The following is a 24,319-nucleotide window of genomic DNA, read 5'->3' as shown; positions in this document are numbered from 1 at the left end:
GTCAATGCTTTTGTAGTGCATGAATCCCGTAACATTGTACGTGGAAAGTCGCGCTTGCTTGTGATTTGCTCTTCTACAACTAAGAAAACTTAGTAAAGCACTGCACTACATGTTTTTGTACTCTTGTTGATCGGTGGCAGCTCACTGCAAGTGATTTGCTTATTCAACAGTTTAAGAGCAAAATGTTCTCTGCGCCCGGATAACGTGGTGATGTTGAGTGGTCAAAATAATTCTGCAGAGTACATTAAATTGCTTTCAGCATTGATGTTAAAAGAAACCATCTGGACAGTAAGAATTTTTCACTGGATGTAGAAAGCTGTGAAAGCACCGAGAGTGACAACAACGATTAATGATCAGCTGCTAACTCATCAGGAGTGAGTTGCATTTCACGTCCTGTCGTGTGTTAGTGTTTTTTCACTCTTATAAGTCAGTTTTACTGTACTCAATCTATAATATTCTTCAGTGAGATCAAAGTAAAAGCATTGCTTATCATGTGCATTGTACGTAGTGCAATTATTGTGGATTATATGGATTGCTGCATGTTCTTAATGTGCTTAAGTGTGACCAGCGAAGCGAAGTGGTTAGAGCGATAAAATGTGCAGTTACAGCCACAATGCACGCGTCTCTGCTTGCCCCGCCACGGTGGTCTAGTGGTTAAGGTACTCGGCTGCTGACCCGCAGGTCGCGGGATCAAATCCCGGCTGTGGCGGTTGCATTTCCGATGGAGGCGGAAATGTTGTAGGCCCGTGTACTCATATTTGGGTGCACGTTAAAGAACCCCAGGTGGTCGAAATTTCCAGAGCCCTCCACTATGGCGTCTCTCATAATCAAATAGTGGTTTTGGGACATTAAATCCCACAAATCAATCAAATCAAGCCTCTCTGCTAACTTTTGTAGTTCACCGGGACCTCCTGAACAGCATTGTTGTTCGACGAATTTTCGCATCATCGAATTGTTTGATGTTGTGAAAAACATACGTGCATATTCTCTTCGATATTCATGTTTCGATTGTGCTGATCAAACCTGCAACATTAAAGTACAATGAATTGCGCATGGCCAGTCTAGGTATGGCTGTGACACAAGCACTACTGAATAGGTTGTTAAGTGCTTGTGTTCTGTTTAAGAAGTAACATTGTGTTCCTGACAGTGCGAGTAATAACGACAGCGTAATATGTTTGCAAACCATCGCCACATTACAACATTCGGTCCCGTGCAGCTAATGATGGCGCTACACGCTAGGGCCCTACTAATGTGGCACATTTGTCATGTACGCACGGTACATACTACCTCAAAGTGCCATTCACCTGAAACGTCAACCATAGTTCGTGCAGTTTTTTGTACCACGCACTGGATTTCTCAAAGCATCATTCATGCACTGTAAAAAAGCTTTTGAATGACCTTTCACACCGCGGCATATAATTAGGTGGCGAGCTTCTATCAATTGGTAAAGTATTTTGGTGGTATATTTCAGTGCAGCTCATGACCTCAACCCGTAAATGTGGCACAAACCGTACCTCTGCAGATTTTATCTGTTCCTATGCTAACAAAGTAATTGACCCTCCTCTGGGCGCCATCTTGAATCGTACAGCACGTCACCTATAATTTGTGGGCATTGCAAATACACGAAAACCATTGGCTAAGAAGTCGCAACATATTGGTGATTCGGTTCAAATTTAAGAAACAAGAAGGTAGCCGAAAAGTAGCCATGTAGTCGAGACGTTTTTGTCTGCCACCTCTGGCCTAAAAAAACAGCCAGTTTGGTGCAATGTAGCCAAATATGGCAACACTTGTCAATGGCCATAGAAAGCACTTAATGTATCAATCATGCAACATAAAAAGCATAGACAAAAACATGGAGTCCCTGGGCATCTTCGCGATTCTGCTATAAAACTTGTCGTAATAGTTGTTTTTTTTTCTTCAGGAAGTAAATGTATTACAAGAAAATTATAAGTTCCAATGATTGCACCATGGTGATGTAAATTATTATTATTACTTTTTTTTCCTTTACAGACAATGCATGGTTCAAGAAGAGCTTCCATTTTTTGGCCTCACACTGCATAGGTTTGATGATGACCCAACTCGGCCTCTAAGTAAACACCAAAGTTTACTGCTAAATCGTGCTTCAGAACTCATTATTGTTTGTTCACCAAATGGGCGTTATTGTCTTTTCCAACCTCTCAAATGACCATTTAAAAAGAAAGAAAAAGAATGAGTGCTCTGTCATGTCAGCAAGGTTGCCGAGTGCTTTCTTTCCTTTTTACTTTGCGCATTGAGACCAAGCCAATGCCTTCTAGAAAAGACTATGCCTGGAACATTAGTCTCAAAAGTGCTGCCCTATCCTTTCCATTTGCCTCCTTTTTACTTGGAACAGTTTCTAGAGCCTCTCGCAGTGACTCCTTGCAACCTGCAGCGGCGCCATTGGTAACTTGACTAGGAAACCCGATCCACGTTGGTGGAAAGAATGCCAGCGTTGTCGAAACCGATGGAGGAGTTGATTTGATGAAGGACTTGTAAATGATGCTGCACAAATAAACAGGCATCAAGAAAAATAAATGCATGAGGTAAAAGCTACAACACCCGTTCTTGGGGAGCTTTTCCTGTGTTCATTTCATGCATTCATAGAAAAAGTGATGTCTGAGCCATGTGTTCATCTCGCCTAGAAATCCAGTTTTGCTGTGTGCTCAAATGCTCATTGAGCCTCAGGAAAAAGTGTTGCAGATATCTTCAGACAGCAGTTTGCGTGACCAGTGGTGCAAGATGATTTCGAAAGATGACCGGACGCCAACACGCAACGCTATAGCGTGTAGTAGGGAGTAACCGACAGGAACTCTGCCACAAAGCTGCTTGAAATGAAACGCATGTCGCGAGAAGCTCTTAAGCGCTAGCCACACTTTTTGCAAAAACATTACTGGCGTTTGTTAAACTGGCACTCCTCGAACGTGCTTCACAAACGCACAATGAACCGCCCACACAATGCAGCCAGATGCGCCACTCCATCAACACATTGTTGCCGACATCTTTGCTCTTGCCGGCTCCACTGGTACAGCCGCTAGCACCACCACACAGCGCCCACTGGAAACATCTGGCAGCATTCCTTCAATGGCAAAGCTGGCAATGTCTCAAGCATACTATTTTTCTAGGAGGCATTGACCAAGTGATATGGTTTTGCTTCTACATGGAACTCTATTGCTTGGACATCTGTTGTGGTTTGTTTTGTTATTCTTTGAAATTTATCTGATTTATTGTAATTATAGTAATAGTCAGGCTAATAAATTATGGCAACTATTGTTGAGCTTCTTCTTAGTAAAATTGGGACAAAAATCATCCTTACAAAAGCTGACATTAAAAGTTCCAATGGGTTTTAATGGGAATGGGTTACATGCTGGTCAGCGACGTCAAGATGTAGCTTAGCTGCAGTAAGCAGTGCAATAGAAAAGAATAGAACTTAAAGCCATGCGGAAAACGTGCTCCGCTACGATAACCAGAGTGTACAGTTACGTACCTTTCCTACTGGATAACATAAAGATGTTCCTGGATGATGTGCTCAATTACCACTCCAAGTCATTTGCACAAACACACACACAAATGGTATGATGTTTATCAATTCCAACATTTAATTTCTTTTAAATGGATTGAAAAAACTTCATTTATATCTTGCAGAACACGCTTAGCATGTAGTGAGCATCTTATGATGATATTATGAAAATGCAGCCTTGTGCAAGATCAATGATGAAGTAAAAAGACAATATGTGGTGTTGTCATGCTGTACGATGTCTCCACAATATTGAAAGGAAGGGAAAGGGACAAAGAGGAAGATAACATGTAGTATGTAGCCACTGTGTTACTAGCCATAGTTTTTCTGTTTGTTCAATGAGATTTTTGCTTTTTTGGCTATGTTGCAAAAGAAAGAAAATGTCATTAATGGGTTATGGCCTGGGGGTCTCTACTCTGTGAGAACAGCATACCAGGCAGACTGTCATTGGCTGCACTACGTGCTGCTCTTTTGGAGTCCTTCACTATCAATGATACGGTAAGTCGTGGCTCTTTTTTAAAGCAGGCTGTGAAGAGAACGGGTGATGATATCAAGACTAATAATAATAATTGTTGGCATTCAACGTCCCAAAACCACTGTATGGTTATAAAAGATGCTGCAGTGAAGGGCTCCGGAAATTTCGACCACCTGGGGTTCTTTGGCGTGCACCTATCAATCTAAGCACACGGACCTCAAGCATTTTTGCCTCTATCAAAAATTTGTGTGCCGTGGCCGGGATTGGATCCCGCAGCCTGCAAGTCAGTAGCAGAGTGCCTTAGCCACTAGACCATCTGAAAGTGCACACAGAATAGAGCTGCATGCATCTATACCGATCTGCCATACGTTAGGGAACCTTCATGTGCGCGCGTCTCCGTGTTTTACGGTGGTGACAGCTTCGATCATGGTTACTTACAACTGGCTAAAACGGCCACCATACTTGACGGGCCGCCATGTTGGTTCTGAGCAGTCGCTCATTTACAATGAAAGCAGCATGGGTTTCATATATATATATATACATATATATATGACGCTACAATGAATGGGAGACGCGGCCTGGCTCATACCCCATGTTTATTCCGTTCTGCACTTCTTCCTTCTCAGCTTCTACCAACCATCACTTCATACGTCACAGGATTCCCCCTCCCCCCGAATCCTTCCTCTCTTCTTCCTATCATCTTTACTTCCCCTTCCCCGATCCCTAAAGGCGCTGAGCCGTGCCCCCGCGACGGGAGGCAGAAAATAGCGTCCTTTTTGTCTCTTCCTCTTTCATTAATCTCTCTCTCTCTCTCCCCCCGAAAGAATGAGCACGTTACAATCAACAAAACAACAAAAACATAAAGCGAAGAATGTCAAAATGCATGGTAGTTTTCATAAGGGAGTTTCTTATCTCGCACAAAAGCTTCACAGCAGAGGGCAGCTGTCCGGTCAAATCTAGGGTAGCTCTGGTGGACGAGGCTGGCTGTTGCGCTCTGGACAACATAAGCATGCTTTGAGCGTGAAATCAGATGGAAACACTGCCGGTATTCTAGCGATGAATGAACGTGGTGTGATGGCCTTGAAGCATTGGCTGGATGATTTGCGCAGGTGTCATGCTATTTGTCTTGATTGCGTCGCCACCCGTTCGTCGCCACCCATTCGCGTGCTTGTTGACCGAGGCTGGTGCGGTGATTTCTGCGTCCTTGCAGAATACAGGGTATGGTTTGGCGCCTTTCTCGACGTTGTATGTCGTGTTGCCTGAGTCTTGATCTGGACTGGAGAAAGCTTACTCGACGTCCCTTGGGAAAATATCCTGGATTCGATGCTTTCTTTGTTTCGAGCGAGAAATCTTGAATATGTCGTCGGTTTGGTTGACACGTTTGTAAACGGCTTTCCATAAACCGCGTGTGTTCTTCCGAAGATGATTCCATTCGTCGTCGTCCTTGTTCGTATAGCCCTTGGAATCTCTGTTGTTCTTGGACTTGCTGGCATTGGTGATGTTGCTGCGAAAAGACCTGAGGTGGCAGCCCTTTTTCGCCATGACACTGACTTTCTGGGCAATTGAATGTGGTGTCGAGTCGGCAGGTAGTAGTCTCTAGGCTGTTGTGCTGCATTTCGGGTAATGAAGGTAATGCTTCAGAGTTGACAGATACATCATCAGGGGCTTCTTCGCTGTTCGCTGTGAGTGGTTCTTGCTCCTGAATCTGGATTTGAGGTTCAGGGCTTGGCTGAGTATTCTCCGAGCTCCGCAGCTCTGTCCCGACCATTGTGAGCGTGCTAGATGTGAGGTGGGCGTTGTGAGCGACGAAAGAGCCAAGTGGCGGAAAACCAGGAGGTAGCCCAATTGTGCTAGATGGAAAATAAGCTGATCCAATGTGTGAAGACTGATTTTCACTCTTTGAGTTGTCATGGCGTTGTTCTGCATTTTCCTCATGTGTCAGCTGGTCTACCATGAACAAGGCGTCCTTATGACACGAATAGTGACCGTTAGGAGCCTTTGGAGAACTGCGTCGTAGAAAACCAGGTGGTGGACCATGTATGCGAGACGACGCATGAAAGGCATCAGTAGGGTGAGCGACGTCTCGTGTCGTATGTTGAAGCGATGACTTCGGAAATGCTGACTTTCGCGCAGAAGGGATGCGCGCTTCACGGTTAGGTTTTTCCGAATATACTCATGGCCTTCTGTAAGTAAACGCATGTGCCACTTCGTCTTGAGGCACTTGTCGATTCGCGCTGGACTTTCGAATGCTTGAGGACTGCTTAGGAAATTGACGATAGTGTGCAGTTGTCTCTAGATGGTTGGCAATGAGTAAGTCTTGGTCATAGTCATTAAAACGGGTAATCATCTCCTCTTTGATTTTTTGCCATGACTCGTCGTTCTCGAATATGTGAATTAGGTAAAATTTGAATGCCTCACCGGTGACATAGTCGCTGAAGTTCGTAATCGTCTCCCGTTCCGACCAAGATGCAGCGGTAGCGTGGAACTCGAACAGGTCGAACCAGTCCTGTACAGGTCCATCGTCCACTGCTCCGGTGTACTTGGGGATGGGAAGATCGGTCGATGATTCGGTCATGGTGCTGGTCGCTGTGTGCGGCTAGGAGATGATTCCGTAGTCGATGTACAGTCTGGGCATCTTGTGTAGAACTGCGTCGATGATGAGTGACTGATAAAGGAGCAGGCAGGTCTCCATCCTGTTGACTCGTGTGACGCTACAATAAATGGAAGACGTGGCCTGGCTCATACCCCATGTTTGTTCCGTTCTGCACTTCTTCCTTCTCAGCTTCTACCAACCATCACTTCATACGTCATATATATATATATATATATATATATATATATATATATATATATATATATATATATATATATATATATATATATATATATATATATATATATATATATATATATATATATATATATATATATATATATATATATATATATATATATATATATATATATAGCAAGTTCTGAAGGCTGAAGGGTTGTATTATGACATTAGCTGCGGTTTTGTAGAAGAGGAAAGACATGTTTGTGACTCGAGTGTGTATAAAATACTAGGAAGACAGTTCGTTTCTCCCACCTAGTAGACCCATCGCATTGGTGGAGTGAGGATATTTAGGGAGCCTATATTTGCTTGAGAGAGAACCTCGATGTAACTGCGAAGGGACTTTAATGTCTGCACGGCATTTCTGAAGCAAATTCACCTTGGCACTGCAGACACCTCAAAGGCCTTCTAGTGCAAGGCTCGAAGCCGTGCTCTTTATATGATGGTACCCATAATGACAGGGAAGGCAGATCAAACAACTGGGTAGCTCGCGATGGTCTCTGTAAACCGCATAACTCCGTTAGCCTGTTTCCCATACCCAAAATATTGCTTTTGTCCGTAATATAATTTCCTCCAGCAAGTTCAGTTCCTGCGAACGAATCTGCTGTACAATGGACTGCGTAAAAACCTTACAATCTGTAAGCATTTCCTGAAAACAGTACGGCACTCAATCATATTACACCAACCCTTCCCCCACAAAAGCCTGTATATTGGGCTAGAAGAAAAACAAAGGGGAGCAACAAATAACAAATCAAGTTTTTCCAGGTCATATTTTATTGCAAACAGCATCCAAATGGCATCTGGCCTTAATTTCTTGAAACCGTTCTGCCTCCTTTGCTGGAAGCTTGTGTCTTCGCAGTGGGCCTACAATAACGCAAGAAGACGAAAAGTCGTACATGGCGCTGACCGCATATACGGAGTCCATAAAGATTTTCTCTACAAGCACTAAATAAAAACTGAGTTTATGATATCAAATCATCTGTGTGGCTGGTTATGAAACAAAAGGACGACAAAAATAATGATGCAGCACATAGAGCATATTTGAGTTATGGGCCAACAACCGACTTGCTTAGTGCACATCTACTGCGCCGTTCAGGACCGACTGACAAACAGAAGAACGGACACAGACACGAACAGTAAATCTGTCGCACTCTATATTAAAGAGAAATCTTTTTTGCAAATATTGAGCGAGTTTCGGTGTGGTTGCGCATGTGATTGAAGAGAAGAACGAAATTTAGTTGTGTTGCAACTGTGCAAGACTACAAGTGTCTACAGGGAATGCGTTCGTGGGCTCGTCTGTCTACCTCTCCAAATGCTCTTCATCGATAGAGGTGAAATTGCAGAAATGCAAACATCTGTCAGCAAAGGAAGACGTGAACGAGAGCGTCTGTAGGTGGTTTACGGGCCTGGCGTTTTCCGGAAACCGATAAAGCGCAGATAGTGAATGCATGCAGGACCATACATTCGACTAGTCATATCATTCGATTGGTGAACTGTGCTTTGACTATGAGGATAAACAAGCTTATTCAACCAGCTTTCTCTTGCATATCCCGGCGTAGCCGAACGAAGCCCGATTCATTCTTATGCAGTGCACGTTGTCGTGTTTACTGTCCTCAAACTGCTTTTCGTCGTATAAGTCAGCCATTTCACGAAATGTGCAGCGATATACTCAACCCATTCGCAATATAACTGGTACTCGCCTCATGGGGAGAAGTACTCAAACAGGGGGAGAAGTAGTCTGCTCTAAGCAGTCTCACTTCACCTGTGCAATCCAGGGTTCCCGTTCACTAACGCAAGTCCGCAAGCGAGAAAGTCTCCAGATGGTTTTGCATTGCAGCGCGCAGCACCCTGGCATTTACACTTCAAAGTTCTTGTAGACAGGAACCAAACCTGTGACCTTCGAATAACGCGTTCGATGCTTTACCACTGAACTACCACAGCGGCAAGTTATCTTTTCACCCACTTTCTTTCTTGAGATTTACATTACAATTCAGCATAATAACTTCCCTATACTTTCCTTAGCATTATTGTCTGTTAAATCATATATATATATATATATATATATATATATATATATATATATATATATATATATATATATATATTGCTACGGTATGAGCCGGGCTGTAGTATGTGCCGGGAAGGTAGAAGAGGAAGACGACGTCTGGTGCGGCCTGAGGACTCCATCTTTACCGCGACTGCCGAACTTCATCCTCACCCTGTAAATAAATCCACCTATCCTTTAATTCAACCGTAACAGTTTTGTGGTGGAGGCACTGGGTAATCAACCAAGCAACACGACGCTTTAAGCGCCTGATCTACGACGAAGCCGCCGCCTTGCTGGACTGCCCCCGTTACCACTGGCAGCTGAGATGTCTCACGGCGAAGAAGGAAACCGGATCCCCGCAGCTGCAGACCTTCTACCAGTCCCAGCAGCACCGCTAGTACCAGGTTCGCGTGCGGCTGGTCCCTGGTGGCGTCAGGATCTGATAGGGCCTCGCACATTCGGTGGCGAATCTGGCGAGGACGTGGATGCCTGGCTCACACACTACCAACGGGTGAGCAAATACTACCAGTGGGATGCAGCGACCTAGCTGACCAATGTAGTATTTTTCTTAACGGACACAGCACTCGTGTGGTACGAGAACCACGAAGATTCCCTCACGTCATGGGATCGCTTCGTTTCCGAAATAAGAGTGTGCTTTGGAGACTCTGTAGCTAAGAGAAAGCAGGCGGAACAAACGTTACTGCAGAGAGCTCAGATCCCAGGATAGACGTGCACGACCTATGTCGAGGCAATCTTGAAGCTCTGCAAGATTGTCAACCCTTCTATGTCAGAGGAAGATAAAGTTGGCCACCTGTTGAAGGGCATTGCGAGGACATGTATCAGTTCCTCATCAGCAAGGACAGTCTTGCTATGGTGACCGACGTCATAAGCCACTGTCGCACATTAGAGACCCTGAAGATGCGACGTATCACCCCCAAGTTCGGTTACCTACCTAATGTAACCACCGTGGCTAGTGTTGACAAATACACGCCGCTTGATCTCGCGTCGACAATACGCCAGATCGTTCAAGAAGAGCTCATTCGACATGCTTGCCCGACGCCGTACGAGCCTACATTCGCACCACCTCGCTCTCGCCTTTCCGTGTCAATTGCCACAGCAGGCAACGATGACTGCAACTACAGGCCACCCTCACCACCGAAGTCACAGCGCAAATACTACCCGCTGCCGAGGTACGAAGACCGCTTCAGTTACCCCCATCAGCCAGCCAACACCTATTACGACCCGAACGAAGATGCACCCATACCACCACCACGTCAGCGCAATGCCTTCCAGGAGTACAATGCATACCGCCAAGCCCCTGTGTGCTACCGTTGCGGTATCGCCGGGCATATAGCTCGGTTCTGTCGTCGACAGAGAGAGCCAATATCCAGATATCGTTCCCCATCAGAGTTTCCGCCAGCGGGCACTGGTCACAACAACGGTCATTGGCTCGCCTATTCCAGGAGTACGAGTACCTCATGGTGGGGAAATCACCGTGGTAGTTCTCCCGCTTCTGACCGTAGTTTGACGCCTTCATCTGGCCGACTGCATCGTTCCCCTTCGCCGGGACGACGCCTGTCATCACCGCCGCCGCCGAGAAACTAGCCAGCGCGACCGATGGAGGTGAGGTCGCACAACAGGATTTGCCTCAGATGCCTCCGCCAGTTATAATGTCCAAGAACAAGATACGTGTGGAAATAGATGGCTTTTGTACAAGTGCTTTGGTAGACACTGGTGCTACAATATCAGTTATGAGTCTTTCTTTCAAAAGTCGCATTGGCCGCAAAGTTATGTTTACTTGGGGCGAATCAACAAGGTTTCGTGGTGTTGGTGGGGAAGTACTTCACCCTGTCGGAGTTTGTGCCGTCAATGTCTTATTGGTAGGAAAGGTGTTCCCTACAGAGTTTCTTGTGCTGCTACATTGTACCCACGATGTGATTCTCGGTCTTGACTTTCTCCAAGGATGTGGCGCTTTCGTCAACTATAGAAGCGGTGAACTTTCCGTCAGCGGGGACATTGTTCCTGTCCTCGTCGATGAGGCGCCGGAAGCCGCGAAGGATGCTCTGATTGTTTCCGGTTAGCTGACAGTGCCGCCATGGTCAATGAGGCCAGTTGCGGTGTTCGCCCCAGAATCTGCCACATCTTTTGACGCCATCGTAAAACCTGCCATCGTTCAATGGGCTAAGAAAGGCATACTCGTCCCTCGTAGCTTGGTATCTGTTGATGAAGGAGCAACCTTTCTGTGGGCACTGAACTGTTCGCCAATGCCGGTTGTGCTCCCTCGAGGAATGAAGCTTGGCATCTTCAATGATTCTACTGAAGGTTCTGTAGCGGTCGTTAACAACGATGAAAGCGAGAAAGGTACAGTCTCTGGCAAGCGCAGTTGCTCTTACGAGTCCCAGATCCTAGGCATGATTAGCGCCACTTTGCGGTTACACGAGCAGCAAACATTACGCCATCTGTTGAGGCGACATGCTTCTGTGTTTGACTTTTGCCAAGAGGAGAGGCCACTACCTTTACCATGTTCTCGCGCTCACCATAGGATTGACACCAGCACTGCCCATCCGATCCGACAAAAGCCTTACTGAGTGTCGTCATCAGAACAAAAAATTATTGCCGACCAGGTTCAGGAAATGCTGAAGAAGGGTGTTAATGAAGAGTCGTGTAGCCCGTGGGCAGCACCGGTCATCTTGCTTAAGAAGAAAGATGGTGCCTGGCGATTCTGCGTTGATTACAGAAGACTCAATGCCGTGACCAAAAAAAGATGTATATCCGCTGCCTAGAATTGACGATGTTATTGACTGCTTACACTCGGCTTCGTACTTTTCTTCAATAGACCTACAGTCAGGATATTGGCAGATACTTATGCACTCTTCAGACAAGAAGACCGCATTCGTGACGCCTGATGGACTGTACCAATTCAATGTGATGCAGTTTGGGCTTTGCAACGCCCCCGCCACTTTTAAAAGGTTTATGGACTCTGTCCTTCGTGGTCTTAAATGGGAGGTGTGCTTATGCTACCTGGATGACGTCGTCATTTTTGGGCGTACCTTCGAAGGGCACAACGTCCGTTTAAGCCTTGTTTTAGACTGTGTCGGAAAGGCTGGCTTGATTTTGAACTCTAAGAAGTGCCGGTTTGGTGAACAAGCTTTAGTCCTCGGTCGCCTAGTTGACAAAGATGGTGTCAGGCCGGATCCCCGCAAAATCGAAGCAGTCGGCACAATTAAACCACCCCAGACACTGAAGGAACTTCGCAGTTTCTTGGGCCTATGTTCCTACTTTCGCCGCTTTGTGCCCCGATTCGCGGACGTAGTACACCCACTGACAAGCTTGTTGCGAAAAGACAGCCGATTCGAATGGACACCTGATTTTGATGCAGCCTTTTCTGAACTGAAATTTCTACTAACATCTGAGCCTAATCTTTATCATTTAGATCCTTCTGCTCCTACAGAAGTGCACAGTGACGCAAGTGGAATTGGCATCGGAGGTGTGCTTGTTCAGCGCCATGATAATGCAGAGTATGTTGTTGCTTATACGAGTCGATCTTCAAGCAAGGCTGAAATGAATTATACGGTGACAGGGCAAGAATGTTTAGCGGCTGTATTCGCCATTCAGAAGTTTCGATGTTACCTCTACGGTCGTCCATTCATGATTGTGACAGACCATCATTCATTATGTTGGCTTGTTACCCTCCGAGACCCGTCTGGCCACCTTGCTCGATGGGCTTTACGCCTTCAAGAATTTGACTTCAGCATTTCGTACAGAAGTGGACAACGTCATTCAGACGCTGATTGCCTTTCTCGCCTACCTATGACCACGACAGAGGACAGTGCAGATACCCTTGACATCTGTTTTGCTGCGGTCTCTCACACGTTTCCTGACGCCAATATCTTCAAACGAGAACAATTGAATGCTTTATCTTTAGACCCATTGTTCGTTGACGCTCGGAATCTCAAAGGCAGTGGTCGCTTTCGTATTCGTAATGGACTGTTGTGCAAAACGAATTACTCAGCAACCGGCGCACGTTATTTACTGGTTGTACCTCAAAGTCTTCGATGCGACGTTCTCCGTACTATGCACGATGATCCAACGTTAGTACACCTTGGGTTCATTCGCACCCTGCATCTAGTGCAGCAGCGTTTTTGCTGGCCTCGAATGCGAGATTTTACGAAACAATACGTCTCGAGCTGCGAGAACTGCCGGCGTCACAAACGACCTATCAGTGCACAGCACGGCCTTCTTCACTCCGTAGAAACACCTACTACGCCTCTCTTGCAAGTGGGCATCGACCTATTGGGCCAGTTTCCGCGATCTTCGAACAACAACTGCTGGATAATAGTGTGCGTCGACCACCTTACCAGATACGCTGAAACCGCTGCGATACCATCTTCTACAGCTGATGGCGTCGCTGCCTTTTTGTTACGCTCCGTCGTTCTTCTCCATGGTCCACCTCAAGTAATCATCAGTGACCGTGGTCGCCAATTCATCGCGGACGCTGTGGAAGAATTGCTTCGCCTCTGCACTTCACAGTTCAGACATTCGACACCATATCATTCCCAGACGAATGGTCTTGTAGAACGTACCAATCGAACTCTTACTAACATGCTCGCAATGTACGTCGCGTCCAATCACAAAAACTGGGATGAGATCTTACCATTTATTACTTATGCATACAATACAGCGAAGCACGAGACCACGGACTTCACGCCCTTCTACCTGCTCTACGCTCGATCACCACGCAGCTCCCTTGATACAATCCTCCCATTTAAGCTCCATACCGATGAGTCCGTGGCCGAAACATTGTGCCGGGCTGAAGAAGCCCGCCAAATTGCCCGCTTGCGAACACTGGCATCACAAGATCGCTCCAAGCAACGATACGATCAACGCCATGATGCCATTTCATTCCGCAAAGGTGAATTCGTGTGGTTGTGGACCCCCCAACGAAAACCTGGTTTATGTCAGAAGTTTTTACCGCAGTACACAGGCCCCTACGTCATTGTAGATCGCTTGACCGACTTGACGTACGTTGTGGCGCGCTTGACGACACCTTCTCGTCGGTCACATCGGACGCAGTTGGTGCACGTGGCTCGCCTGAAGAAGTTTCATCCCTCTAGTGACATAAACTCGCCCAGCGGGCTTCGTCTGTGAACGGGGGATTGCTACGATATGAGCCAGGCTGTAGTATGTGCCAAGGAGGTAGAAGAGGAAGATGACGTTGTCTGGTGCGGCCTGAGGACTCCATCTTTACCGCGACTGCCGAACTTCATCCTCACCCTGTAAATAAATCCACTTATTCTTTAATTCAACCGTAACAATATATATATATATATATATATATATATATATATATATATATATATATATATATAATCGTGAAGCAGCACATTTTAAGCTGTTGATACAAAACGAGAACTGGTTACAGTGAATTTACGCAAATTAACAGACTGGCTATAGATATATAGAACTGGCACTTTTTAATATGTTTAAGATAGCCCCTTTCACGTAGAGTTCGTGACTTGTAGGTACGTGCGTTTCTTAAGCTCAGCTTCTTGGTAATATAAGCACTTGGAGCTTGCATAAAAGAAGCAAAGTAAGCCCTGAAGCACGCGATTAAAACAAGATAAGCCTTTCAGAAAGCATTATTTATTACCTTCCCAAGAACTGGCATAATGAAACTTAGTCGTCACCTATATATAAATGTTGCGACAACGTTACTTATACTCGGGTTCCTCGTTAAACAATTGAGCGCATGTGAACTCGTATGAGGAACAGTGCTCTGGATATTGTAGAGACCGCCGACAAAACGAGCATATGATTCAATTGTAGTTTTGATGGTCTTCCTCTTTTGTAGCTCGCCAGCAGTCACTTATGACGTAGCGCAGCTCGAAGGGCTGTTTGAGTGAGAAGCTAGGCAGATCGAATCTGTGCAAATTTCGATTGTACATGTTTATTTTTTGTGGGTCAGCATGCCTGCATATTCACTGATGCACCATGGCGCGCAGCAGGTGTGCATACACTGATAAAGGCTCAGAAACGTATTAAACACGCTAAAAACGAGCTATTACACGTTTACGCAGGCTCTGGCACGCGCGCGCTCCCAGTGCAGATGTTTCCGAGATCTTCAGTACCATTTGACTACAGCACCGGCGCTGCTGTCACCCGCCAGAGAATCAGCCGAGATGCGGCGCAGCCGCCTCGTTCATTTCACTGCCCCCTTCTAGTACACTCAAGAGTACACTGTACCCGTGGTAGGGTGTATAGTGAATTAGAATATGATAGTAGGGTTAGAGTGTACTAGAAGTGTTGAGTGGCGTGACCGTGCCTCTCCGCCTGATCCCTTCCGCGTTGCCCACAACGGCGGCGCTGCAGTCGAATAGTACGGAATGAGCCACGTGCAGGAACTGCTATGCGCTTCGGCTTCTCCGTCACGCTTTCTTGAAACAGATTTATTCGTACCTGCCCATAATTCATGTCTAGCACATGATGTCACAACCCTTGAAGTATGACACATCAATATATTGAATTTGAGCTTCATAAAAGCCCTTGTGAGAGATCGAAAGTAATTCAGAAAGGGCGCGTCTTATACTGATTTCTTCTGTCGGAACTCTTTCTTCGTTGGTTAGACATCTACAATATTTTAAAATAACTGAGCCAATTTATTGGAAGTTAGCTGTGCTCAGAAAGCTGTGAGATTAAAAAACAAATACCGTGTCAAACGCACGCAGAACCAGGACGCCATAAGTAAAAAAGGGAGAGGAAGGGAATCTGAACCCCCTACACCACGAAATGTTTTCGTAATTTAACTTTTCAGGGTATACTAAAATATTTACACGAATTCACAGCGACCACCAATTGACTGTAAATTCCACCTTTTCGATAGTATGGCATCTTAAAAGTAGTTAAAGTCTAACGTAGTCGTACGAGAAATGCACCGCCTAAAAATAGCTGTGCTAAGGGGAATTGCATGGATATTATTAATGGGGCAGCAATTAAGGCCCAAATTAGAAGAAGCTACAAAACACGATGCCCCGTCTCCAAGATCCACCCGCCTCTACGAGGTCACACTCAGAAGATTGCAAACACGAAGTTTCACGACAATCCCGGTCCTTCACAAGATACACCCGACAAAGTACTCCGACCCCAACTGTGACTACTGCCACGAGCCAGCAACGACAGAGCATATCATCTGGGAATGGGAATGCCCCGTTCACGAATCAAGCCAAGCTGCTTTTATGAAAAAGCCCAACGTACCCTGCCTCAGCTACAGCAAGACATGGAAGGGACTACCAACTGGGTACTTGAAGACCCACTTATCAGAGCCAGGCTGAACCTGTGGTGTGCTGCCTTGCGCACGATTGCCATTCCCTGCCCAGCAGTAACAAGCTGACCAGCTTGAGGTCACCCAAGTTTTTTTTCCCATGGTGCTGAAGCCAACAAGCGAGGGAACATTGTAAATAGTCCAATAAAGTTTTCAATCAATCAATCAATTAATCGTGGCACCTGTGGTTGGCACACTAGTAAGTATATTCTAGGCACTATAAAGAGACGTGCGCTGTGATTGAAAGCGGTCTTTGACGTAAGCAGGCGAGTGAAATGCAAAAAAGAATGTTTCTTCTCGTCGTCTGCTCGAGTTTTGAACTTTGACGACTAATAACATTACTTTCCGTGCACCAATTTCCATAATTCTTGTTCCATTTGTCTCGGTATATAACTATTGCTACACACGTTGCGGTCCTGAGTAAGGCTGTCCCAAAAGTGTCGCAGGGCCCCTTCAAGGAGAAAAGAACAGCGCAAAATTCAGACAGAAACAAGATCAAGTACGAGTTGTAAGTCTGCACTTGTGGCGTGCCTTCTTCATCTTCTCTGTCTTAATTTTGCGCTGTTTTTCTTTCTTCGATGGGGGTAGGGGGAGATATTGAATCCTATGTCTTCTCCTTCAAAACACTGTCAAGCTAAAAACACCAATTAAGTTCTGTGTATTAGAACCAACACATTTGACATGTAGATGCCATGAAAAAATATTCCAAAAGACAGCCCAGTCAAAAAAGCTCAAGTGGTCGAATTGGAAAACTACCAATTGACATCAATTGGTTTTTAACCCATTGGAATTTTGCCACCAATTGGAAACGTACCAATTATATCTAGTTGGGGAACCAGTTCATATCCACTTAGTTATAACCATTCAAACAGAACTGGTGGCTAATTGGTTGACTAACTGATGTAGGCGGGGGACCAATCGGTCATCCAATTGAAGCTAACTGGTGCCCGAATGGCTAACCAGTTAAAGTGAACTGGTGTGCAACTGGTAATCCAGTTAATCCCAAATGGTCCCCCAGTTGAAACTAGGTGGTGTTCAATTGGTTAACCAATTTGAATAGATGCAGTCATCCAATTGAAGCTAGTTGGTGATTAAATGATTGGCCAGTTGAAGAGAACTGGTATTGAATTTGGTCAGTCGAAGGTACGTGGTGTTCAATTGGTTAAGCAATTGAATAGATGTCGTCATTCAAATAAAGGTAACAGGTGCTCAATTGGTCGGCCAGTTGAAATAGACTGCTTTCCAACTGGTTAACCGGCTGAACGCAAATGGTCATCCAATTAAAGCAAACTGGTGCTCAACACGAACAGCTTTTATTAGGCAATTATAGTTCGGCGAAAATGTCTCATACAAAACGAGATTCGTACTACAACTTCCAATTTCTGCTCGTAAGGGTGTTTGTAGTCAAACTGCCGCCTCTTCTGCTGCAGCTTCTGAAAAGGAAGTGGCTAATATATTCCTGTTGCTCAGAGTTTTTTCTTTGTTCTGCGCTGCCTCAGCAATCATGCAGGCAGGCTGCATGAAAGAAAAACATGCTGAGACAGAGAGAAAAATTAGCTACATGGCTGTAGTAATGAGGTTAACACACTAATCTAAAATGCTGTAACTGCACGCTCTGGCACTTTCCAGATCGGGTAGTTCGAAATAGTCCACATGTGAGCATTCGGTCTAATCAGTCATGCATGCCAACATCGACAGTGCGATTCGAAGCGCGTCATTAGAGTGTTCCAGACAAGTGGGGTTACCTCTGCACGAAGGATGGAAATGTTATCGGTGTAACAAGACTTACCGTGTACAGTAGCTTTCACACTTCATGCTGACTGCCCTTGTGCACCGTGTCGCTGCAGTCGCAAGCCAACACTGGTTAGGGTAACGAACAAAATGTGTAAAAGGTGCTAATAATACAGCGGTTAAGGTGGTTCAAAAGCAAAATAGTTGCCTTGAGCAAAATAGTTGCCTTGATTGACAAGGTTTTGTTTGGCATTGCATAAGCTGTTGCCAGACTTTGGAGGTCAGTGTTGCCAATTGGCGGAAATTTTGCCCCTGCAGTTGTGACTTCTCCGTGTGTGTTTTGTGTCGTCTGCGGTGCATTTCGCGAGTGCGTGAGTGATGTTGGCCGTTTTAATTAACGAAACGCGTTGCAGAAGTCTGGGCGCCTTTTCTTGCTGTGTGCGCAGCTGTACAAATAAGAGATTGTGTGTCAGAGTTGGGGAAACGACGCATCGTCCGCCTTGCATTTCGCGAGTGTGTGTGCGATGAACTTGTTTGGGGGTGCATGTGTGACATTGGTCATTTTAATTAACGGAATGAACCGCGCGTTGCAGAAGTCGGGGCACATTCTCTTGCTGTGTGCGCAGCTGTGCAATTAAGATATCGTGTACGTATTGATCAGTACTAGGGACGACGCGTATGAATGCGGGGAATCAGTCGAATTGGTGAGCCACGTCGCCGAAGCACGAAATATCTCCATAGCTGTGGGTACTGTTATGCCAGCGAGTCCTCGTCAAACGTCCGTGCCTCTGAAAAAGGCAATCTGGGTCAAGGCCAGCCCGCAGTCCGCCTGACGCGAACATCTCAACGGCGTGAACACGCGCGGCGCTTCTCTGGCCCACGTGCATTGAGTCAGCAGCGCACGTGACAGCGAGCCGGCGTCCTCGTGCCTGGTGGTCTGACGCATGGCGCGGCGGCCCCATTGGCGGAACCTGCCCTGACGACCAGCGGCGCTTCTGATTGGACTTTTTGGTTGGACCCGGTGCAAATAAAAGAAGCCCTGCGGCGCGTCGCGATCGGCGGTCCTGAGAGAGGAGTCCCCATGTCGGAGAGCCGACATGTGTATGAGTCAGCGGTCTTAGGCGAAAGGCTGATCTATGTGTTAGAGAGGAGAGCTCGGCTCTTCGAGTCTCTGTCGGCCCCAGTGCCGAAATTGTAACGCCTCTGTATATATGCTGTACATAAACCTTATTTAACTCACCGTCGTCTCGTCCGCTCGTCTTATCAGCTCTGCGCAGAAGCAGTCGCGAGCTGAGAAACGTACGCTACCAAGCGACTGGTGACCTTCCCGGCGGAGTTGAAAGCAGTGGCGCCTTGGGACCGTGTTGGCATCGCCGTCTTTCGCAACAGAGGTGGCTTCGGCGGGATCGGTCCGTCGTTCGCAACAGTGGAGGTCAGCGGTGGGATTTCGGAGGTGGTTTCGCAACAGTGGTTGGCAGCTGCGGGATCGACCGGCGTCAGCGACATCGATGCGGTGAGTGCCTGATGTTTTCCCCTCAGCTCACCAGACTACTCTAGCTCAGGTTGTAGTAGTTTAGAGAAGGGCTGTGTGAAGCATTGAAGGGAGCTTTGATCGTTTCAAGCCAAGTCGAAGCGCTTTGAAACCAAAGTTAATGCGGAGGGGGTAAACACGGGAGTGTGAAAAATTGCTTGCGCGTCTTGCTAGTAGGCTTATAGTGGGTACGGCAAGTACATTCTTAACAGGGGCAAACAGCAAGAGGCTAGTGTGAACGATGGAGAACGTTAAAGTGAAGGAACTCATCGAAATTTGTGAGGAACTCGGCATTACTTTGGGCCGTGCGAAACGAAAACAAGCGATCCTTGAGATCATGAAGGATGAGGGAGTGTCGGCTGAGGAAGTCGATGAGGCCTGGGTGGATATCAAAGCACGCCGCGAGGAGGCTGAAAAGCGAGAAGCTCGCGAACGTGAAGAAGCTGAAAGGCGAGAAGCTCGCGAACGTAGAGAAAGGCGAGAAGCTCGCGAACGTGAGGAGGCTGAAAAGCGAGAAGCTCGCGAACGTGAAGAAGCTGAAAGGCGAGAAGCTCGCGAACGTGAAGAAAGGCGAGAAGCTCGCGAACGTGAAGAGGCTGAAAGGCGCGAAGCTCGCGAAGAAGCTGAAAGGCGCGAAGCTCGCGAAGAAGCTGAAAGGCGCGAACGTCGCGAGGAGGCCGAGAGACAGGAGCGCCTCGAGATGAAACGAATAGAATTGGCAATCCTACAGTGTTCGCAGGCGCCTAGCGCAGCTTCTCCGACGATTCAGGTCAGCGGTATTAGAATTCGGGATCAACTGCCACCGTTCGTAGTAGGCGAGGACATGGCGAAGTATCTCGTCAAGTTTGAACACGTCTGTGAGCGAAATGCTTTGGAGCAGTCTCTTTGGGCGCGGAACCTGCTAGCTCTTCTTCCCGGCGAAGTGTCCGACGCGATAACTTGCTTGTCGAGGGAAGCGTTTGAGAGCTATGACGAGGTTAAGGAAGTGCTCTTGAGACGTTATAAGTTGTCACCCGAGGCTTTCAGGCAAAGGTTCCGGTATGCTAAAAAGGGGAATGAGTCACACGTTGACTTCGCGTTTCGTCTTAAAGCCGATTTGATTGAATGGCCCAAGGGCGAAGGTGTTTATGACGACCGCGATAAAGTGGTGGAATGCGTTGCATTGGAGCAATTCTACCGCTGCATCGAGGAGGATGTCAAACTTTGGCTGCAGGACAAACTTGGTGAAGTACAGCTAAACAAGGCAGCAGAGTTAGCTGAGGAGTATTATACTCGCCGAAAGTTGCATAGCAGGGCAGTGCGCGTTGAAAAGGATGAAAGGAAAGAGGGCTTTTCAAGGAAACCTGATCAACGGAAACCCGTTCCGCACCGTAATTCCAAAAAGGACCCGTCTCTTACGAAGGACAGTGTAGGGGAAGGGCAAACAGAAGCGGAAAAATCGAGTGAGGTTTCTACCACACAGGCATTTGAATCGAAAAACAAACGGAAGCCGCTAATCTGCTACAACTGTAAAAAGGAAGGGCACATCGCGAGAAACTGTCAGGAAAAGTTTGCCTTCGCAACGATCCGAGAATCAGAAAAAAACATTCGGTTGTTGGAGCCGTATCTCCAAGAAATTAGGGTCAATGAGAAAACGTGCCGAGCACTTAGAGACTCAGCGGCAACCATGGACGTTGTCCATCCTTCATTGGTGTCTCCGGATGACTTCACAGGAGAATGCGCGTGGATCAGGCAAGTCGCCGAGGAGCAGAGTGTGCGCTTACCAATCGCCACGGTTGTCATTGAAGGCCCGTTCGGTGAGCTTCGCACCGAAGCAGCTGTGTCTGCCGCACTAAATGATCGTTTTTCTTATCTTTTCTCCAACAACTCGGAGCAGCTTCTCAAAGAGCAGGGCAAATCGTTCTTCCCCAACTTAGCGTGCATGGCTCTCACGCGATCGCAAGCGCGGCAGCTTGATCTGGTTCCATGCAGTGAGCTCTCGGGTGACCTTGTCGGCGGGTCGATGGGGCCCCAGAGAGGAAAGTTTCCGCATGAGTCATGTGGGCGGTCACGCGGGCGGCCCGTCGCGGAAGCGGCCGGCGCAGTATGCGTGGGGGGAGACGACATGGCGCCATTGAGTCAGAGCGAGAGGGTTGCAACGCTCTCGCCTGAAGCGGAAAGTTTGAGCGAGCTGCCGAGAGTTGATCGAGAGACGCTCATTCGAGAGCAGCGTGAGGATCTCTCGATTGAAGCGCTAGGGGAAAGCCAAATTGAAGCGCTAGTGGAAAGCCAAATTGAAGCGCTAGTGGAAAGCCACAAAAACGCGGCACAAGTGCTGTCGAAGGAGCACTACGAGAAATCGGTGAAGAAGCGCGCTTTTGAAGTTGATAATCAGGTAATGCTGCTGCAGCCGTTCAAAAGAAACAAGCTTGAGGTTGATTGAGAAGGGCCCGCCAAAGTATTATCGAAGCCTTGCGATACAAATTATGAAGTGAAATTAGATTGATTGATTGATATGTGGGGTTTAACGTCCCAAAACCACTATATGATTATGAGAGACGCCGTAGTGGTGGGCTCCGGAAATTTAGACCACCTGGGGTTCTTTAACGTGCACCCAAATCTGAGCACACGGGCCTACAACATTTCCGCCTCCATCAGAAATGCAACCGCCGCAGCCGGGATTCGAACCCGCGCCCTGCGGGTCAGCAGCCGAGTACCTTAGCCACTAGACCACCGCGGCGGGGCGAAGTGAAATTAGGAAGGCGGCCGGACAAAATTTACAACTTGATGAAACCATACGTTCAACATCAAGCGGTCGTAAATCTGTTGTTGAATGCTTCAAAGGAAGAGGAAGCAGAAATTTTGAGTTCTAGTGAGGTAATTGAAGGGGGATCGAAAGTAATCCGGGAGCAGATAAACCTAGAGCCTAGCTTAAGTGAAGGAGGACCTGAGAAAGAGGACCTGAGAAAGATTGGTTCCGAGTTTGGAGACGTGTTTTCGGACCGCCCCGGAAACACGAGGGTGATCGAACACGATATCGAGCTAAGCGGTGAGGAGTCAATCCATAGCAAGCCGTATCGTTGTTCCCATGTGCAACGTCGAAAGTGTGAGCCGCTCTTGGTGCCGCATAGGTATCGTCGCCTAAAAGTGGCCGGTTACTGAAGTGGAGCATGTTGCTCCACAGCGCAACTTTGACGTTCGCTATAAAAAAAATAAAGGAAAGGTAAACGCTAATGCAGGTGCATTGAGCAGTGCGTTCCAGCTAGTAACTTCTCAACCTTTCGGTTTCTCGCTGGCGATTCGGGGCAAAATTTTGACCTCATCACGACTTGGGCTGAGCGCTCTCGTTCAGAGTGATCTCAAGGGGCCAACTTTATGTGGTATTCTAATCCGTTACGTTGTTGTACGTGGGAAAAAAATTGAGTTGTCATTTTAAGGGTCTTTTGTCCCACATGTGCCTCTTGATGTAGAGGGAACAAAATTCCGATAAACACGTAGATAGGTATAGGTTGTACTATACCTTGTCTGGTGTTATGTCGGGTGACCGAAGGCACTTGCGTGTGTCGTGTGTTGTCTGTTGTCGGACCGTTCTTAGCAAGTTGCAGAACCATCGACAAGTGCTGAAACCGAAGATGGTCAGAAGAGACGAGTGAAGCTGGTCGACAAGTTGTGGCGACAAGCCAGTGGAGCTGGGATCCGTCGTCAAAAATGGGACGTGTTCCCGGAACAGTCTGGAGCTGTATTCTCCCCATGGCCCTGGAGGCGAACCTGGAGGGACCTGGCGAACGAGCGCACCTGACATCCGAGCCCCGTGGAAGCAGCTCGTCTTTCCGGTGCATTGTCTGGCGGCGGGGGTGCTGTTATGCCAGCGAGTCCTCGTCAAACGTCCGTGCCTCTGAAAAAGGCAATCTGGGTCAAGGCCAGCCCGCAGTCCGCCTGACGCGAACATCTCAACGGCGTGAACACGCGCGGCGCTTCTCTGGCCCACGTGCATTGAGTCAGCTGCGCACGTGACAGCGAGCCGGCGTCCTCGTGCCTGGTGGTCTGACGCATGGCGCGGCGGCCCCATTGGCGGAACCTGCCCTGACGACCAGCGGCGCTTCTGATTGGACTTTTTGGTTGGACCCGGTGCAAATAAAAGAAGCCCTGCGGCACGTCGCGATCGGCGGTCCTGAGAGAGGAGTCCCCATGTCGGAGAGCCGACATGTGTATGAGTCAGCGGTCTTAGGCGAAAGGCTGATCTATGTGTTAGAGAGGAGAGCTCGGCTCTTCGAGTCTCTGTCGGCCCCAGTGCCGAAATTGTAACGCCTCTGTATATATGCTGTACATAAACCTTATTTAACTCACCGTCGTCTCGTCCACTCGTCTTATCAGCTCTGCGCAGAAGCAGTCGCGAGCTGAGAAACATACGCTACCAAGCGACTGGTGACCTTCCCGGCGGAGTTGAAAGCAGTGGCGCCTTGGGACCGTGTTGGCATCGCCGTCTTTCGCAACAGACGTGGCTTCGGCGGGATCGGTTCGTCGTTCACAACAGTACCCAGTCGACTGCGCACAATGACGCGTTTTCTGGGGAAACTGAATAGAGTCCGAAAGATATGTCTTTTGATGACACAGCTAGGGGAAGCGTAGCATCCCCGTCGTCGCGCGTGGTCGACGCTGCATGACCAGCTGTTCAGAGAGCTACTCTACTTTTGAGATATGATCGTTGGACAGGATCAGAAAAGAGAAGCGCACCGCCTGCTGCACCTCTATTCAGTTTCCCCGGAAGATGAGTCGTTGTGTGCATTCGACTATAGGTATACGCACCACTACGGAGATATTTCGTGCTTCAGCGACACGAGTGGGACGTACATTGAAGCGCGGCTCACAAATT

At 47.4% G+C, this 24,319-nt stretch overlaps 1 protein-coding gene across 2 annotated transcripts in view; it reads left to right on the top strand.

Annotated features, from left to right (window-relative positions):
- Positions 1–24,319, top strand: part of LOC119176574 (ribonuclease P protein subunit p40) — a 73,813-nt gene that overhangs the window by 46,339 nt on the left and 3,155 nt on the right. Inside the window, exon 7 of one of the 2 annotated variants that reach the window (XM_075877890.1) lies at positions 2,011–2,228. The exons of the other annotated variant lie outside the window; for it this stretch is intronic. Within the exon in view, the coding sequence (XP_075734005.1) occupies positions 2,011–2,185 (175 nt within the window). The 3' untranslated portion in view covers positions 2,186–2,228. Of the gene's footprint in view, positions 1–2,010; positions 2,229–24,319 lie in introns of those variants that run through there. 2 annotated transcript variants of the gene reach the window in all.

Source organism: Rhipicephalus microplus, chromosome X (genome assembly GCF_043290135.1).
Source record: "Rhipicephalus microplus isolate Deutch F79 chromosome X, USDA_Rmic, whole genome shotgun sequence".
NCBI classification, from domain to species: Eukaryota; Metazoa; Arthropoda; class Arachnida; order Ixodida; family Ixodidae; genus Rhipicephalus; species Rhipicephalus microplus.
The sequence above is the reverse complement of the archived record's forward strand: the minus strand, read 5'-3'. Positions and strand labels throughout refer to the sequence as shown.